The 20717-nt window shown below is 44.4% G+C and overlaps 1 protein-coding gene across 3 annotated transcripts in view; it reads right to left on the reverse strand.

The window, feature by feature from the left end:
- Srgap3 (SLIT-ROBO Rho GTPase activating protein 3) overlaps positions 1 to 20717 on the reverse strand; it is a 226136-nt gene that overhangs the window by 80468 nt on the left and 124951 nt on the right. For all 3 annotated transcript variants that reach the window (XM_004835263.4, XM_004835262.4, XM_004835261.4), the window contains exon 3: positions 18291 to 18453. In XM_004835263.4, coding sequence (XP_004835320.1) covers positions 18291 to 18453 — 163 coding nt within the window. The remainder of the gene's footprint in view (positions 1 to 18290; positions 18454 to 20717) is intronic.

A 20717-nucleotide genomic window follows, 5' to 3' on the forward strand; every position in this document is an offset into this window, starting at 1 on the left:
GTTAATGGGAGAGTGGAACAAAGGCACAGAGAAGAACTGGATTACAAAGACAGAAGCACAGTAGGAGAGAGCAGGAGATACACAAGGAATAGAGGCTAACCAGGGGCTGGCTTCCTTTCGAGTGGAGCAGAGAGCTACTGAAGGTTTTTGAGCAGGGGAGCAGGCTGAGCAGGTCTGTGGCCTTGGGAAGGTGCAGATGTGTGCAAGTGTGGACTGGATTGGGAGAGGCTGGAGGTTTGTGCTTATGTTTCATCAGTAGGACTCTCAGCCAGCAGAGGGAGTCTGCCTGGTTCCTGCTCACTGACCCCTTGGCAGCTAGCCCAGGATGGACCATACAGCAGGTACTGAACTCTATATAGGCATTCAAATGCATCATCACTGTTATTTTTAGGGTTGGAGCTGGTTAGGAAATGAAATATTCTCAACTATAGTTCTAAATACTATTAAATGAAGACCCTAACCAAACATTCCACCAGGAGCAAGAGGCCAAAGCCCTGATGATGTCCTGCAGGTCACCACACCCAGCTCTTGGGGGCCTCCAGTGGCAATGTGCCAGCCCTTGTCGCCCACATTCTCGAGTCACTCTCATGCCTGCCAAGGTCGGTAGCGAGCTGCTTCCCCTTGCCCAGGGAAGGTATGGGCTGTGAAAAGGTCAGTGTTAGGCCATGGAGGTGAAGCCAGGCAGCTGTTGACCCCAGGACTGGAAGGACTCAGCCCTTTCTTTCTGACCCACATTGGCTACCCAACCTCAAGAGCTGCCCACCAAGAGGCAGGTGTCCCAGCCCTCCGGGTTCCTTGGCCTCTTTCTCTGCCCACAGCTGATACCAGTTCAGCATCCTTGGGAACAGATCACTCTTTGTCATGGGGGTGCCCTGTACATGGTACACTGGGTAGCAGTGTCCCAGAGGCTGATAGCATCCCCTCTCCTCAACCCCAAGTTGTGACAACTGAACTTATCTCCAGACATTGCTAAATGTTCTCTGGGGTACAATGCTGCCTTAGATTGAGGCTTCCACCTGGCCTGCAACTATGTTTTGTTTGGCTATCAATGCTTTCAGAAAATCTGAATGCATTCCTAATGTTTAAAAATCAGGACATTTCCCTCATAAATCTTGATTTTCAGCTTCTCTGGGAATGCCAGATAATCAGCATCCCAAGCCCCTTTTCAAATACAGCAGCTCCTTGGGCTGGCCACAGGGACCAAGGTCTTCTCTCACCTGGCCACATCCTCTATCTGACCCATGGAGACATTTGAGTGTGTGGCCCCCTCAAACTAACTCAGAGACAGGCCATTTCACTATCACTCTCCACATCTGCCCTGGGCTGGGTATTAGTCTTCCTAAGCACTCATGTTGAAACATAACCCCAAAGTCATATGGCGATGGTACCTCGAGGTTATTAAGATTAGATGTGGTCATGAAGTTGGGTGCCTGCCATGGGATTAATGGCTTTATAAGAGGAGGAAGAGACCCCAGCAAGCACTGCCTGCCCCGCCTTGCCGCACAATCCCTTCACCACCTGGAATCTCTGCAGAGTCCCTGCCAAAAAAGAAGGGTTTTACTGGCTGTGGCCCCTTGACCTGAGACCTGCCAGCCTCCAAAACTGTGAGCTGAATAAATTTATGCTTTATAAATTACTCAATCTGTGATCTTCAGTTACTGCAATGGAAAGTGAGCTAAGACAATGTCTAAAACCAGTACCTTCTTAAAATCTTGGCTTTAATCACAATATTCCTTCCCCTTTCTTTTCTCCAAAGGAGACCATTATAAACAATCCTCCCAAACATGATCAAGGAGGGCAAAAGTGGACACTTTGTTTAACTCTCTGACCTGGGGGACCTCTCTTCCGCATGTCAAGCCCTCCTGTACCAGGCCTGGCCCTTTCCTCATTCTGTTTGAGCAGATGTTCCCAAGTTGCGTTATCCTCAAGAACATGCCATGGTTTTCCCAGGACTGTACAAAAAGAAACAGATACAACTAAACAATGACAAAAATTCTTGGATCCTTTCCGGTCCAGACAGATCCTCTGCTGCCTTTCCACTCTTTAATTTGTTTGCTCATCAAAGCACAAACCTTAAGACCCTCGGCTGTTTCCCATTTAAATACATGATGTGTGTGAGCACTGGCCAGCTCCCCAAGCCACTATGTTTCTACTTCCAAAGCAAAGGTTTCAAGGCACATGGCAGAGGGATCGGGCCTCACCAGCCCGTCCTGCAGGTCAGTGCACCTCAAAACACAGCAGCCCCAGCAGCTGAGTGCCCACCTCCTTTGCCCAGACATGTCTTAAGTCACCAAGAACCAGGCTCTGTGTCCTTCTGCCACCTTTGCCATCAACATCCTCCTTAGCCCAGTTTCTACTCACCTTCTATCCAGATCCTTGTTAGTCTCCCCTTCTTCCCACCTTCTCTTCCTGCACCTAGACACCTCCCCTGCCCTCCCTTCCCTTCTCCTCCCTTCCCCTCCTTTCTCCCCTTCCTTGGCCCTCCCCTTCCCTCTCCTTCCCAGATTAATGTGTGTCTCCTCTCATTCAACTCCAAATGGTGCCACCTGTTCATTATTGTAAGAGGCTGGAATATAGATTTGAGTCCCAACCTCTAACTCTTGGTCAGTAAGAGGACCAGGGTACTGAGAGTAAAGAAGCAGGAGGACTTGGACACGTATCACAGAAGTAAAGGCCTTGGTTGTACTTGGTAGTGGTGCCATCAATGCCACCTAGGAACCTAGCAGTGTGCTGGTGTAATGGAAATGGGGAAATGCATCTCTAAAAATGAGTACTTTTGGAGCCAGGCATGGTGGCAAATGCCTATAACCTCAACACTCTAAAAACCTGAGGCAGAAGGATCTTAAGTTCAAACTCAGTCCAGGCAACTTAGTGAGATGCTGTTTTCAAAATAAAAAATAAAAAGGGGAGCCAGGGATTTAGCTTAGTGGTTCCACTGCCTGACTCACAAGAGCAAGGTCCCGAGTTCAATCCGGGGTACCAAAAAAATAAAAAATAAAAAAATAGAACAAGAGGCTAGGGATTTAGCTCAGTGATTCCGCTGCCTGCCTTGAAAGCCCAAGGATCCGAGTTCGATCCCCAGTACCAAATAAATAAATAAATAAATAAATAAAACAAAAATGGAAAGGGCTCTTGGGCTGTCATTCATAGGGCCACTCTCGGCCCAGAGGAAGGGGCTTCTGAGCCGCTGTCCCAACTCAGAGGAGGTGAGCCGTGCAGGCGCCAACAGCACCACCCCTCCCCCACCCCCACCCCACCCGCCACGGGTCAAAATGAGAAGACATGTAAATAAGTCTCGAAACCAGACTTCCAGATCACCTACAGCAACCCCAAAGGGAAATGAGATGGAACACTCTGATATTCAACCACCTGGACCCAATGAACTAGCAACAAAAGAGGATCTGGAAAAAATGAAATCAGAAATAATTTCTCAGATAACAGCAGAGATTGTGCTTGTAGTGCAAGACATGATTAATAAATCTAGAGAAGAGCTGAGGCACATGATAGAATCCCAACATAGGAAACAAATGGAATCCATAAAACAGATGCAAATAGATTTCCAAGATATGAAAAACTCCATTGAAAGTCTACACAGCAGAATGAGCCAATGTGAGGACAGAATTTCAGATATAGAAGATAAGATTGCAATCAGTGACCAGGAAAAGAAAAATTGCTTTAAAATTGTAAGAGACCACAAGAAATCAATCCAGCAGCTGCTGGACAATGCAAAGAAGAATAACATAAGACTGATTGGAGTCAACGAAGAAACAGGAGAGAGTGCAGACAACATAAAAAAATTGTTCATAGAAGTAATGACGGAAAACTTCCCAAGCCTGGGGGGTGGGGGGGTGGAGATCTTGACATACAGATAAGTGAGGCATACAGGACTCCAAATAGTCTTCTTCAAAAAAATCTACACATAGGCATATCATTGTTAAGATTCCAGAAACACAACAGTAAAACAAAGTTCTACAAACAGAGAAAAGAAACAAATCACATACAAAGGAAAGCCCATTAGAATCATAACAGACTTCTCAACACAAACCATCAAGGCAAGAAGAGCTTGGAGTGACATATTCCAAGTCCTAAAAGAAAACAGCCTCCAACCCAGATTGATGTACCCTGCAAAACTATCTTTCAAAATTGATGGAGAAATAAGACACTTTCATGACAAAGAGCACCTTAGGAACTTCATGAATACTAAACCAGCACTCAAAAAAATTTTACACAATAACCTAGGAACAGACATTGAGGATCACAACCCCAGGAAGCAAAGCACAATGAACCCATCTGGCATGACAAGAAATTAAATGTAAAGGGGGAGAATCCAACAAAAAGAAAAAGTCATGACAATGATAAATCAATACATTTCAGTTATAACCATCAATGTTAATGGTCTCAATTCACCAATCAAAAGAAATAGACTGGCAGAATGGAAAGCAAAATCCAACAATATGCTGCATACAAGAAACACACTTAATTCAAAAGGAAACTCATAGACTGAAAGTTAAAGAGTAGAAAACAATACACCATGCGAAGGGAACCCGAAAAAAAGCAGGAGTAGCTATCCTCTTTGCAAATCAAGTGGATTTCAAACCAACACTGATTTTTTTTTTGTATTAAATTCTTTTATCGGTACATTGTAGGTATACAACGCAATTACATTTCTCATTGGGAATTGTACCTTTACATAATACATCTTGGTTCTTATTTTTTCACCATTCCTAGCTCTCCCTTCACGCCCTCCACCCTTCCCTATTTACAAAGACTTTATTTCCATTTTTTCCATTTCTCAGCATTTTTCCTTTCCCTTCTTTCCTTTCCCCTGCCCCTCCCACTACCCCTACCCCTTTGGAACTTTTCTTCCTATTTTACATTTTTGATTATTCATTCTAATAATTGGTACATTTTAGGTATACAATATAATGACATTCATCATTGGAAATTTGCACCTTTACATAGTCTCTCTTGGTTCTTATTTTTCACCCTTGCCCAGCCCTCCCCCTTCAACCCCTCCAGTCCTCCCTATTTATAAAGATTTTGTTCCTATTTTTCCATTTTCTCATATTAATCCCATTCCCTTTTATCCTTTCCCCTAGCTCTCCCACTTCCTTCCCCTTTGCCCCTTTTCTTCCTATTTCACATTACCTATTATACATTTAGTCCTTATTTACACTTTCAGTTTCTCACACCAGAGAAACTATTTGGTATTTACACATGTGTGTCCTATTTGTTTCACTTAAGAGTATCACCTCAATGTGCATCCACTTAGCTATAAATGTCTCTAATTTCTCAATTTTTGTGGCTGAGTAGTACTCCATTTTATAAAAAAAACACATTTCCTTTATCCAGTCTCCAGTTGATGGGCATTGGGCTGTTTCTGAGTTTTAGCTATTACAAACTGTGCTGCTATGAACATGGGTGCACATATATCACTGTGGTATGATTCTTTTAATTCTATGGGAAAGATCCCCAGCAGTGGAATAGTGGGGTCAAATGTGACTTACAGTCCTAGTTCTTTGAGGTATCTCCATACTGATTTCCACAGTGCTTGCACCAGTCTACACTCCTACCAGCAGTGGAGCAGGGTTCCTCTTTCCCCACAGCCCTGCCAGCATTTGTTATTGGTTGATTTCATGATAGCAGCCATTCTTTCTGGAGTGAAGTGGAATCTCAGCATTGTTTTCATTTGCATCTCTCGAATGACCAGTGATGTTGAACATTTTTTCATGTATTTATTTGCTATTTCTACTTCTTTGTCTGAGAAATGTCTATTCATTTCAGATGCCCATTTTGCATTGGGTCTTTAAATTTGGGAGGTCTGATCTTTTTAAGTTCTTTATAGATTCGAGATAGTAGACCTTTGTCTGAGGAAGAGCAGGTGAAGATTTTTTCCCACATTGTGAGTTGTCTCTTCACACTGCTGGGGGTTTCTCTTGCTGTGCAGAAGCTTTTTAACCAACACTGATTAAGAGAGACAAAGAAGGATGCTACATCCTTGGAAAGGGAACCGTCCAAAAGGAAGAGATGAAAATTATAAATATCTATGCACCAAACTCTAGTGTGCCCAACTGTATAAAACAAATACTAATAGGCATGAAAAGTCATATATGCACTAATACAATTGTGGTGGGGGACCTCAACACCCCACTGTCACAAATAGATAGATCAACTAGACTAAAAATAAGTAATGAAATACTAGAACTCAATCAAACTCTTGAACAAATGAACTTAACAGATGTTTACAAAGTGTTCCACCCCACAAAATCAGAATACACATTCTTCTCAGCTGAACATGGGTCATTCTCAAAAATAGACCACATACTCACTCATAGAACATGTTTAAGTAAGTGCAAAGGAATTGAAGTTATTCCCTGTATATTATCAGACCATAGAGCAATGAAATTGGAGATCCATAGCAAAAGAAACAGGAAAAATTTCATAAACACGTGGAAATTGAACAACACACTTCTGAATAACCAAAGGGTCACAGAGAAAATTAAAGAAGAAATCAGACAGTTCGTTCAATTAAATGACAATGACAACACAACATATTGGAATCTATGGGACACAATGAATACAGTCTTATGAGGGAAATTCATAGCAGTGAATGCACATATTAGGAAAACAGAGCTAGCCCAATTAAACAACCTGATGCTGAACCTCAGGTTTCTAGAAAAAGAAGAACAGGACAAACCCAAAGCTCATACAAGGGAGGAAATTATAAAGATCAGAGGAGAAATCAATTAGGAGACTAAGAGAATGATACAAAAAATTAATGAAGCCGATTTGGTTCTTTGAAAGAATAAACAAAATTGACAAACCCTTAGCCAACCTTGTCAGAAAAAGGAAAGAAAAGGCCCAAATCCATGCAATTAGGAATGAAAAGGGTGAAATTACAACAGACCCAGCAGAAATCTAGAGGATCATCAATACCTACTTCCAGAACCTATACGCCAATAAGATGGACAACACAGAAGACATGGACAGATTCCTAGATACATATGAATTACCAAAGATAAATGAAGAAGACCTAAAAATTCTAAACAACCCAATATCAATCAATGAAATTGAAAATGTAATTAAAAACTTACCAACTAACAAAAGCCCAGGTCCTGTTGGCTTCACTGCTGAATTCTACAAGACATTTAGAGAGGAACTGCTGCCACTACTGTTTAAACTCTTCCATGAAATTGAAAGGGAAGCAATACTCCCAAATTCATTCCTGGAAGCAAGCATCACTTTGATCCCCAAAGCAGAGAAAGACCCAACCAAAAAGAAGAACTATAGGCCAATCTCACTAATGAACATAGATGCAAAACTCCTTAATAAGATAATGGCAAATAGAATACAGAAGATCATCAAGAAGATCATACACCCTGATCAAGTGGGATTCATCCCAGGGATGCAGGGATGGTTCAACATATGGTAATCAATCAATGTAGTACACTATATCAATAGAGCCAAGGACAAAAACCATATGATTATCTCCATAGATGCAGAAAAAGCATTTGACAAAATCCAACATGCATTTATGATAAAAACCCCACAAAAAATTGGAATAGATGGTCTCTACCTCAAACTGATAAAAGCCATCTATGAAAAATCAACAGCCAGTATCATACTAAATGGTCAAAAACTGAAATCCTTCACACTAAAATCAGGAGCAAGACAAGGATGTCCCCTATCCCCACTCTTGTTCAGTATAGTTTTGGAAACATTAGCCACAGCAATTAGACAAGAGAAAGAAATAAAAGGAATAAAGACAAGAAATGAAGAAGTCAAATTGTCATTATTTGCAGATGACATGATACTGTATATAGAAGACCCCAAGAACTCCACCAAAAGTCTTCTAGACTTAATAACCAAATTCAGTCAAGTAGCTGGTTACAAGAAAAGAGGCAAAGGGGAAGGGGAAGTGGGAGGGGTAGGGGAAAGGAAAGAAAGGAATGGAATTAATATGAGAAAAAGGAAAAATGGACACAAAATCTTTGTAAATAGGGAGGGATGGAGGGGTTGAAGGGAGGGCAGGGGAAGAGGGAACATAAGAGCCAAGAGAGATTATGTAAAGGTGCAAATTTCCAATGATGAATGTCATTATATTGTATACCTAAAATGTACCAATGGTTAGAATGAATAATCGATAATGCAAAACAGGGAGAAAAGCTCCAAAGGGGTATGGGAAGTGGGAGGGGCAGGGGAAAGGAAAGAAGGGAAAGGAAAAATGATGAGAAATGGAAAAAATGGAAACAAAGTCTTTGTAAACAGGGAAGGGTAGTGGGGGTGAGGGAAGGGCTAGGAATGGGGAAAAAATAAGAAGCAAGATGAATGTGAAGGTACAAGTTCCCAATGAGAAATGTAAACATGTTGTATACCTAAAATGTACCAATAAAAGAATTTAAGTGAAAAAGGGGGGGGGGATGCTGAGGGTGTAGCTCAATGTGAAGGCCCTGGGTTTAAGCCCCATTACTTACCACCCCCCACCCAAGACTTTCTTTAGAGACAGGCTGCTTCTCCAAGCTTCCTCATGCTAAACACAAACTGCCACACCTTAGGCCTGACAATGCAGAGGATTCAATACCACAGCCCTCTGGGCCAGTGCTGGGCTACATCTACAGGTGGACATTTCCATACTCTGCTCTGCCCTTTTGGTAGACTGAGGGCTTCTGTTGCTCAAAGAAGGGAGAATGAACTGCCATCTTAATGTGGCCAAATTTTTTAAAAACTAATTTTTCCATTTTCATTAGCTTTTCTCATAGTTTTGATTGTGGGCAGGAGAACCAACTCAGGACCCCAGACAGCGAGGGCCCAAAGTTGGGCCTGACCAACCCCCAGCAGCAGCACTGAGGCTGTTGGCCCAGCCCTGGGCCCACCATCCTCCCTCCCTGCAAGGCCCCCAGTGTCTCTTGGGACCCTCTCTGCCCTGAGTGGCCTAAAGTGACTCGCCTGAACAAACTCAAGGATACTCCATGGGCACAAACAAACAAGTGACTGATCTGGTTAGGGTGGCAGTTCATCTCTAATAATAACACTATCACTATTATTATACATATCAGCACTCATTAATAACAGAGCTTAGCACTATTACTACTAATAATACTCTTTGCTATGGATAAAAACAATAATAGCTTCTGTTCCTTGATATTATACTATGTGCTGGGCACAATGCTCACTGCTTCCTTAAACAATAAGTTACTTAAGCTGAAAACCAGCCTTTTATGGGAGGTACCAACACCAACCCTGCTTTGAATATTAGGACACAAAGGCTCAGGAAAGGGAAAGTGATTTACCTGAGATTATAGATCTAATAAATGTGCCATTCTCAACCATTCCCCTCCATTGCCTCGGCTGGGAAAGCTAGAACTTTAAGTGCTTTTCTTTTCCTTTTCCCAAAACACTTTTTTAAATTCCTAAACATCCTCTGCTTCCTCCTTAGTAAGGAAAGGAAAACACAAAGGCATTTTCCAGGCTCTGCCTTAGATCATTATAAACAGATCACATGCAGCACTCAGTGCCACTCTGCACTCTCCGGTTACCAGTGACTGAGTCTGGGCCCCCCACTGGCTTCCAAGGCAGATGGGGATAGTGTGGAACGAAGGGCTGGGAGAACACACTGCAGAGTAGTCTTTCTTGCCTAGCTCCTGCTATCTTTTCTTTGCTTTGAATCTCTTACATAGAGATAAGGAGGTAACTGCCGTGGGTAGGGTAAGAGCCTGTCTCCCATGGGAAGCATGACAGGGCCATCTTCCTGAAAACCCAGGATCTATGAAAATCTACAGCTGTGCAATTTGAGTTCTTCTCTCCCTGTCTATATTATCTGCAAGGTAACTATGAATTTTGTTATGCTGATTTTTCCATTTAAAACATTATTGATCACTTCTTACCGCTGAACCACTGAGTACTTTAACCTCCTTATTTTATAAACTGGTCTTCAGTTTTATTTGCATTGTTTGTGGATAGGATATAAAGATTACAATGATGTTTCAAAAATGTCTTTACTCATGTATTCATCCATCTACCCACCCCTTTTCCACCCTGAACCCACCCACCCAGCCACTTATCCATCCATCCATCTACTCATTAATCTACCGTCCATCCCCATCCGTCCCTCCACCCATCCATTCATCCAACCCAATCATTCATTCAGCTATCCACCTATTAACTATTACTCACCTGTCCCCTCACCCATCCACCCTTTCTTTCATTTTTATTTCCATATCAGACTCCCTGATTCACACCCCTATTATCTTTCACCATTAATATATATGTGTTTATGTATAATAACATGTAACTGCTCTCCCTCACTCCAATGTCTCTCTTTTCAAAACTATCAAAGACACTATGCCAAATTAGTCATCCTTAAATTTGACTGATTGCTTCACCTCCTATTTAAGAACTTTGAATGAATCTCTGATGTCTAGAAAATAAAACCCACCTTCTCAGGCTGGTACCCAAGGGCCTCTTTGACCTGTCTCTCACCTATCTTTCCTCATTTTTCACCCTTGAATTCAATTCTCTAACCCTGCATAGAAGTGGAACGGACAATAACGGACACCCTGAACACGCCACCAAACTAATTATTAACATTTTGCCATTTTTTGCTTTGAAACTATTCTTAAGAGCCAAAATGTTAGTCATACAGTTGAAGTGTTCTAGGCTTCCTTCTTCCCCACTCTTTCCCCAACTACTATCCTGAGGCTGGTGTGCTTACACTGTCCACATTTGCTCCCAACAGGTGCCTACAAATAAGAACAATATAAACTATTTATCTGTGTCCTAAATTTTATAAAAATAGCATACTGTAACTTGCTTTTTTCACTCAATTTTGTTTTTCAATTTTATCCACATTGATACTTGTATGTCTAGTCCCCTCATCTTCACTCTTATACCACATCCCATTGTGTGACTCTGCACACCCTGTTTGACCATTTCTTGGATGGACATTTGTGCTATTCTTTTCTGTTTTTCTACCACATACACCACTGCTGCAAACATCACTGTGCACAACTGTGTGTGCAGCTATACTAGAATAGCTTCAGGTTAGAGCTAGAAGTGGAGTGGATAGATTGCAGGGTCTAAAATTCTTCTGCACTGTTACCAGATCCTGCTTAATTGTTCTCTGAAGGGGCAGACCAATTTACGTGTTTCCTACGAATACGTGAGAGTCCCTGGTGCTCTATATTCTTGTCAGCACTTGGGATTGTTTTGTCAATCCACTGAGAGTCAAAGTGTGTCTTTTGTTTGATTTTCATCTCTCCCAATTTCCAGTAAGTATGAGAATTTTTTCTTATATTTTTGATCATTTAACTTTCATTTTTTGGTGACTTACCCCATTTATATCTCTTACCTACTTTTATATTGGGTTGTTAACCCTTTTCTTATTGAGTTGTAGAATCTAACCATTTATTAATTCTTTGCACACCAAATCTCTTCTCTTTATATACAGCCACTCACCTATCTAATTATTGTATAGAAGTTTTTAGAATTTTTACATAATGAAATATATAAATATTTTCCCGTATGGCGTTTACTTTTTTAAATGTTTTCTTTAGGCAGCCTTTTCCTACCTCAAAGTTTTAAATATTATCTACATTTTCTTCCAAATGCTCTGCTGTTTACCTTTAGCACTTTCATTTATATAAAATGTATTTTTTAATAAATGTATTTTAAACTAATGTAGACTTTGTTTTTATATCAAAAAGTGTGTCTTATAGTGTGTAGTGTATGTACAAAATCAGCTCCTAAATAAATTGAGAAATGGACAAACAACCAGTTAAATCAGCCAATCTACCAAACAGCCATGCTTTTCTCTCTGATTTGCAATGCACCGATGCTGTGCCCCACAACCCTACATGTGGGGGGCTCTGCTCCCAGGCTCTTTCCTGTGCCTGTGCCATTGGTCAGTGTGTCTAGCTGGCCCAGTACTCCCTGTTTACTGACTATTGCTTTAGATGAAGCCTTGAGATTTGCTAAGGCCAATGCCCCAACAAATTTTTTTCTAATTCTTGCAAACCTAATTTTCTTATTACGGTGCAATAGCTAGAATTTAAAAACAAGAAAGTCTTAAAACAATCTTCAAAACAAAAAAAAAAAAGTAATTCTGAATAATTCATGGGCAAAGAAGAAATTATAATGGAACTATGAAATATTTATCCCTGAATGACAATGACAGCATCACATATCTAAACTTCTGGGATGCAGCTAATTTGTAGCATCAATGACATTAATTTTCAATCATTCTTGTTTTCTAATGTATGCATTGAAATGACATTTTCTAATTGGATATGGCTGACACATAGGAACATTATTAATTTTTGTGTATTAATCTTATAAACTGCCTTTTTGCTGAACTCTTTGGGAGGAAGTATGATTTGCTGTTGGTGTTTGGCAAATACCTTTTATCAGACTATGCATATTTCTATTTATTTCTAATTTGCTAAGAGTTTTTGTCTTAAATGATTAAAATCTAAAAGTGTAGCCTTTAAAAGTTAAGGATGCCTCTTTCCTTCACACTGTACTAGTCAATAAAGCAAAAAAAAGTGATAAAAGTTTATAAAAGGAGTAACAAGACTATCATCACTTAGAATGATCAGTGCATGGTTTCCTGACCTTATTCTTCTGACCCTGCACAGAACCTGTGCACACTGAGTAAACCTTTCTCTGTCCCGTCTCCAGTTTCAAGTCTCACTACATGCCTTCTCAGAGCCCCATTATCATCTTACTGCTTTCCTACCATGTGCCAGGTAGGCATTTCATATCATTTTTAAACCTTGCCATAACTACAGGAAAGAGGTCATTACAAGCTCCACTGTGACACTGACATGACACCAAGTTAAAGAATCTAGCCTAAGGAATCTAGGCTGAAGATTTGCAAAGCAGAGATTGATCCAGAGTCTGGCCCTGACCCTAGCACTTGTGCTCAACTGCCCACCTCTTCACAGCACAGGACGCAGACTTTCCTATCCACTGGCCTCTGCCTCTTGCTTCTCCCAAGCTCTGCATCACCATGGAGGACCCTGCACTCCTCAGATGCCACCCAGGACCAGCGAGCACCTTCCCAGGAAGCCTTGCTGACAGACAACCTTGCTGTCAGCTCTCTGTAACTTCTACTCCAGAAAGGCAGCTACCCAAAGCCATGATCCCTCCTAGAGCCTGCCCACCTCTGATGACCAGTTGACACAAGGGTGGGAAGACCCAGCCTCCTCGGCACACTCAGGATAGCTCTGTAGGGCCATGCCAGGCCTTTCTCACTGCTGCCCACTGCCCACCCTCTCCATGGGCACCTCCTGCATTTCCCCCTTTCCCAGCAGGGAACCTGAGTGTGAAGGTCCCTGATCCTTCAAGACTCACTACAACTGCTGCCTCCCCAACATCAAACCTTTCCCTGACTTCTGCTCCTTCATTTGGCCCACAGTGGTGATGTCCACCGCTGCATGCTGCATCCCAAGGAAACACTCACTGCTCACACCTGTCTCACTTCCACAGTACACCATGAGGTCCCTGAGGGAAGGCTCTGTCCTAAGTCCCCTTCTCTGTCTTCCTTGGCACTTGCCTGTACCATTGTGTGTGGGATCTGGATTTGGGCACACCTGGATTCAAACTCCAGCTTCCACCCTCATCAGCATCTGTAAAATGAGGTGGTGATAGCATCTTCTCCTTAGGCTCAAAGAATTAAGTGTACCCAGAATGCTCAGCCAAGGGCGCAGTGCACAATAAGCACTCACTAATCATCTGCTTGCCATGACTGTTTACTGCCACACTGGCATTAATGTATGTTTGTTGGATGAGCTGGGAATGCCTGCTGACGCTGGGCTGAGCAGGCTCATCTCCCTGGGAGACAATGGAGATGGGCTGGAGGTGCCTCATCCCTTGGCAGTTTTCCCACTTCCTTCCCCTTGCTCTGTGCTGCCCTCAAAGCTGGACCCTCCAGCCTCCAAACCCTCTCTCTCCTGCAAGCAAAACATGAAAAATAAACTTGGCTTTGAATCCAAGGCCACGGATGCTTTTGATCTCTGTTACAAAGAAAAGCAATTATTGGACACAAAAACCTTGATTTATTTATGAAATGGGATGGACATCTTTAGGGTGGGAATGAGAAAACTCACTTAAGACCAAGTCCTTATGGCCACACAGTGAATGGCTGCTTTCAAACACAAGCCCCTGAATGCCCTCTCCTCTCTGCGAAGAGTCTTTCCTCATTAGCGCTTCCTCCAGAACGCCACAGCTTCCATCAAATTCACATCACGGCTGGGGCAAGTAATTAAATTCTGCAGGCATCAGAGCATAGAATAATGGATGGCTATTGTTAAGGACGTTGAAGAAAACAGAATGAGACTGAAAATGGAGTGGGCTGCAATGCTCGGCCTCAGACATGGTCAGGGCTGGGAAGAGAGGGTGAGGGAGATGCCACAGAGCCTCCCAGCTGGTCTAGGAAGTGGGGTGACATATCACATTGGGCCAGGAGTCCAAATCCTGAGTTTGGGGCCAGCTCAGTTTACTCATCTGTCAAAAGGAGATGGACTAGATAAGTCATTCTCCATGTGTGATCCTCACACAAGGGGCACCAATGGCTCCTGGAAATTTGTTAGAAATGCAGATTCTCAGGCATTCCTTGGTCCTACTGGATCGGAAACCATCAGAGGGAAGCCCAGGCGTCTGCCTTGAGCCAGCTGTCCAGGTCATTATGATGTGTCCTAGACAGCGAGCTGCACTCTGAGCTGGCCAGACCTTCCTAGAATACTAGGACTGCTGCTGAATGTTCATCTCTATGGGTCAGAGAAGACAGCACAGCCCAGGGAAGATAACCAAGGTGGGGAGGCACAGTCTCATTGCAGGCAAAAACTGGGGATGTGTGCCTACTGCCAGGAAAGACCAAAACAAGCGGTCCTGATTGCTGTCTTCCAACAAGTGACAAGGTCTCACATGGATTCCATTTATATGGCCCTCAGGGGTGTGACCAGAAGTCAGGAACTGAAGCACTGTAAGATTTCCTTTCAGCATTGGGAGAATTTTCCATTGATCATGAGCCATCCTTTGAGGTAATGAGCGCCCTCTGGTGAGGGACATCTAGTAGAGGAAGGTGGACATCTTTTGCTTCTTTTCCCCCCTCTTCTTTTTTTCTGTTTTTTTTTGTTGTTGTTTTTTGGTACGGGGATCAAACTGGGGTCCCTTTCCCCCTCTTCTTGAAGGGCAGTTTTTCTAGGGGAAGCCTCTCCTCCACTCTTGTGGAGTTGAATATGCATCTGGCTTCAGGGGTGGCATCCTTCCCAGGCTAGTCTCTTGGAGTGCCACATCACCTGCCCACAAGCAGGGCTTCAGAATTGAGAACTCATGCAACCCATGCTGAGCCCATTGGTGCCTGGAACAGCCATTTCTAGGAAGAGGAACTTGAGGTGGGCAGTATGTAGACCCAGAGCAGCTCAGGGCCATCTGGTCAACAGGGAGACAGAATCACTTGAGCTCCCTCATCCCAAAAAATTGGAAACAGAAAAGTGGAGCAGAGTTGCAGAAAGACTGGGTCCTAATAACATAATCTTTGTGCCCCAGAAACCAGGCTCATCTTGGAAGAGCTGGAAAGTTCCCTCTTCCATTAAACAGTTGAACTGGATTTCTGTTGTCTGTAACCAGAAGAGCCTGGACCTCTCTGCATGGCCCCTAGGATCTCCTTCCTTTTCACTTTGCTATGGCTGACTCACACCTCCTTCTGAAAGCAAGGGCCACTTGCCTGAGCTTCTGGAATTTGGGGCTCTTTCTAGTCATCAGAACAGAGCCCCTTGTGAAAAGGGACATGGAGATTGAGGAAAAGGTAGCTATTAAGCAGGCAGGCCAGGCAGCCATCCAGTGCCATGCAGGGACACAGCCTAAAGCTGCTTCTGCCCCTGTACCACCTGCCCCAGCAGCAAGACTTGGCAGTTGGGCGAGGAGCAGTGCAGGCATGGGGAGGGCTTCTGTTCTCAGCCAGCTTTCCCTTAACAGTCACCTACTGGACACCATGCCTGTGCTGAACTTTTGACGGAGCACCTCTCCTGGTCAAAGCACCACACACACACACACCAAGCAGGTGGTGATGTTACCATCTCCACTTCCCAGATGAGAACACCAAGGTTCAGTGAGACTTGTCCAACGGTGGTCAGAGAGAGGCAGGTTAGAGACAAACTCCAAATCATCAAACACACTGTTGACAAGGGGGTAAAGCCACCACCTCTGGCTTCTGCCCAAGGCATTCCCTCCTCCTGTAGAGTAGGGTGATGGGGAGCCCCTGTCTAGTCGCCGAAAGGGCCCTGCGGCCTCTCATCACACATGACACACTAGCCTCAGTTGCCAGGTTATATATAACTGATGTGACACAAAGGGCCTGCACCAGGCCCCAGCCTGTCTCTCTCCCAGTCCGCAGGGGCTGGGTCATTCCCTTTGTTCCACAGGCGCGGGCCTGGTAACGAGGCAGCCAGGAGCTCAGCTGTAGACAGTTTTTCATTATTTTCCACCCTGTTAACCTCCATCGCCAGTCAGGCTGCTGTCAGCCTAAATGAGAACTGAAAAGATTTATCTCACTTGTCCCAGGGCTCAGCTCAGGAAAAAGACCTTCATTTCCTAAAGGCCCTGATGACCCTTCCTGTGTGAGTCACCTCCCACCCAGGAAAAAGCCATTCAGAATCAGCAAGGGCTGGGGCTTGTGACAGGACCAGAAATCCCCTCTGCGCCTCTGCAGCCGGGCTTCATACAGCACTGGATGATTTTTTTTTTTTTTTTGCACTGTGTATTTACCTTCCTAACTATGTTTGCTTATGCAAATATTAAACTTAGACCGCATTTCATAAACACAACCCCTGGAGGAGACCAGAAGCACATTGTGTGGGGGGAAGAAATTAGCCTAGGACTACAATTTTGCTATGGAAGTAATCCTCAAAGTGGACAATCCAAACCCAGACCATGAGAGATGATTATACCATATTCTTAATCAACTTCTCCCCTGCCTTGTGCTTCTTGCAATCCTCAGTCACCAAATCTCTAAAATTGTCACCTAGAAGAGATGAGCTTGGTAGTAATTGTCCCTCACAGTTGTCTGACCTTAGCCAGGTTCCTCTGAGTGCTGCCAGGGGCTCTCCCTCTGTCCTGTACTTGGGGATAACAACCCTGTCCACCTTCCCAACCTCCCTGGGGGTATTTTTATCCCCATTCCACAAGTGAGGAAACTGAGGCACAGAGAGTTTAACACACAGCTAATAAAAGATGAAACTAGAATTATGAGTCCAAGTATTTAAGAAATCTGCACCCAGAGGCCACATCCCAAACAATTTCTCACTAATGCCTCTCTCCTCCACACACACCTGTGTTTAACCTTCACCCTACCCTGGGGAAGAGTGGTTTAAACCCCACTGGATAGGCAAAGGATGAAGCCCGGAGGCTAAATGACAAGACCATTTTACAGATGAGGAAACCGGCATTCACTGGAGTAAATTCAGTTCTATCCACATATACACAGCACCTGGAGTGTGCTAGGTGCTGTGCAAGGAGCTCCAGATACACAGCCTCCAGGGACATAAAAAATGATGGCTTTAATTGGGCTTGGTGGCACAAGCCTGTAGTCCCAGCAACTTAGGAGGCTGAGGCAGGAAGACCACTGAAATCAGCCTGGGCAACATAGTGAGACCTTATCTCAAAAAGTTGAGAGGGACCAGGGATTTAGCTCAGTGGTTTCGCTACCTGCTGCGCAAGCGCAAGAACCCAAGTTCGATCTCTGGTACCAAAAAAAAAAGTTGAGAGAGAAATATATTTTTTGACATGGGAAAAGTGTGTAATAGGGTGTTATATACCTTGTAAGGTGATATAAGCAGGTAGTGCTATCACATGATCTCATTTGAGAAAAATGCTTCTGCACATTATAAAATGTATGAATTATAAGCATGCATAGAAAGTATATTTGCATACACACATCTAAAGAAATACCTAGAACATAGAAGTGATTGTTTCCAAGAGATAACATTTCGAGTGATTTTAATTTTTGCATGTATGCTTATCTCCCTTCTTCCCAATTCCCTTTGATGCATGAACACTGCTTGCCTAGCCAGGAAAGGACTGCCATTCTTGTGGTGGTCGTGGCTGGAGTAGCTGAGAACACACAGTCTTGCAAGGTTTACCCAGAGCTCAAACCCAGAGCTACAATCCCAAGTCCAGCCTTTCACACTGCCCTCCTGGTCCCTTGTCCTCAGCTATACCTGCCGGGGGCCAGAGTGTCACCATGCAAGCTTAGGGCTGAGACCTGGGCCAGGCGAGCTGGCCTGCTTGCCTACCTTTTTGAAGAGTCTGATGACATCCTCGCTGATCTGGGAGAGGCGGACAATGACATTATTCATGAAGATGTCATTGAGGGTGGCATGGTCTCGGCTCTCCCGCCGGGTCTGATGTAAGACCAGATACCAACAGTTCACCGGTGACAGGAGGTACTGGTCCTTCCTGTGGAAAACAAGACAGTTCAGATTGGCTCCTCTAAACTGTCGGCATGTTTACATGGTCACCAACCTCTGCCTTTTGTCTCTCACCACACCCCTTCATGGTCACTTTGATTGTAAGACATTAGGAGCTAAAGTGACCCTCTATAGTTCAGAACAGCACTGGGCTAGAACCTGGCCAGATCTACAATTTTAAATCCTTGGCCACAAACTTCCCCCTTGAATGTAGCACTTACTGTATATGCCTCTACTCCTAGGGCTAAGGAGTGCTCAGCCAATTGTATCTATAATACCTGTATGATTTCTACAAGTATGCAATGGAAAGAAAGACAAATGGACACATCTTCCCCTTTCCTGACTCCCCAACCCCTGAGTGCTCCCTGGCTCTCAACCCCTTCGTTCTTCCCAGGGATCTCTTGGCCCCTGGAAACACAAGGCTGTGCCCTGTGCTGGAGCAGCCAGGAGGCCCTGGAGGGTTCAGATTCTGTATTTGGGGAAAGGAGTCAGGTTCTGTCCTGCAGTGATTGATAGATTCTTAGCAAGCTCTAGCTGGGCATAGTGCTAAAACAGGAGCTCTGAAAGGGCTCCTCAGCACTACCAGCTCCCCCTGCCAACTTGTCAGAAAATCACTTTCTTCAGCAAAATCAGAAACGCTGCAGTAGGGCCCAGCAATCTGGGTTGTACCAAGCCCTCCAGGGCATCCCTAGGCAGTCTGAGAATCACCAATTTACATCCTTCTGCTTCCCAAATGAATGGAGTGGAAAATCTGTCTCTTAACCATACTTTACCAAAGACCCCTCTGTTAGCCTCAGCAGAGAACACTTAATACCCTATTATCTAGGACAGCAGAGGGAAAGGCAACTAAAAACCAAAATCCCAATCAGGCCAATGCTCTTATCTTGCCACATGGAGTAATTATGCAAGACTTCTTGTCCTCCACCCTGAGTGTGTCTCTCACTCTGCTTTCCAGGGTGGAAAAAGACATGGGAATGGCAAGATGTGGGGGAGAGGCCACTTGAGGAGTTCAGAGTCCCTGAGGTCTTCCTTGTTGGTCCGTGTTCTGAATGGAGCCACTGCAGGCACTAGCAAAGGTTGCTCTTTCAGGAAATGCAGCCTCTGTGATCAGTGTTCTTGAGGAAGGTGACTCTGCTGACTCCTGGACAACTGCACCGTCCTCCCAGCGTCATGTGCAAGTCCACTTGCACAGGTGCTGCCCCCTCTTTCACCTTCCTCCAACTTCTGAGGCTTAGGAAGGTAAGTCAGGGGCCCACTTGACCTTAACATACTTCTCTTTCTGTTATGAAATGGGCTAAGAACCTGTCTAGACAACAGGAATTTGAGCAAAGGGCATTCCATTTAGATGTGGAGTAGATGTACTGGGAACTGTCTCAGGAAGGGGGAGGCATTTGAGACATGTTGCTGTGGGAGAGAGAAACAGACTTTTCTTTTGCTCAGTTCTTGGAAAGAGTAAGAACACAGAAGCTCAAGCCACCCAGGGTCCCTGTGTGTTTGCTCCGACAGGTCCTGGGTAGGCTGTGGGCACTCACACAAGATGGGATGCCGAACTCCCTGGGAGGGACTTGCTGCTAGCTGGCTGTGGCAGAAGAAAGAGGTGGAGAAGAGGCAGCAGGAGTCCACAGAAGGGAGTGTGCAGGGTACCATTTGGCTGGAGGAGCCACAGCAGTCACCACCTTCCTCCCTCCCACTCTGTGCCACCATGCAGTCCCACGGGTTTTCACCCCAAGTTCTTCCCCACTGGGATAGCGCATGCTGTTCCCACCACCTGGAGTGTGCCAGCCCTGCTCCTCCCCTGGCCATAAATGACACCTAAGGCAGCATTCCCAAAGTGTGGCTCCTGGCCCACAGCCTTGGCATCGCTTGGAACCTGCTAGGAATGCAAGTTGTCAGGGTTGCTGCAGACCCCACAGTTAGAAGCCCAGCACCTGTGAGTTAACTGCCCTCCAGGTGATTCTGATATACACACAGGTTTGAGGACTTCTTGGCTTACCATTTGGATCTGGAGTGTTCACTGTCTGTGCAATTGGGAGGTGGCAGGGCCTTTAAGAGGTGGAGTGGAAAGAGCCGGGGATTTAGCTCAGATGAGCCAGCACCTGCCTGGAAAGCGCAAGTTCTTGAGTTCAATCCCCGGTACAGAACAACAACAACAAAAAAGCAGAGTGGGAGGTCTCTCAGGTCATCGGGGGTATGGTCAGATCCCAGCCCCTGCTTTCTGTTTCCCATTTCCGGGCCATGAGGTGAACAGCTTTG

This window comes from Heterocephalus glaber, unplaced genomic scaffold (genome assembly GCF_053883595.1).
Source record: "Heterocephalus glaber isolate CG9 unplaced genomic scaffold, H.glaber_assembly_v1.0 deba00000122, whole genome shotgun sequence".
NCBI lineage: Eukaryota > Metazoa > Chordata > Mammalia > Rodentia > Bathyergidae > Heterocephalus > Heterocephalus glaber.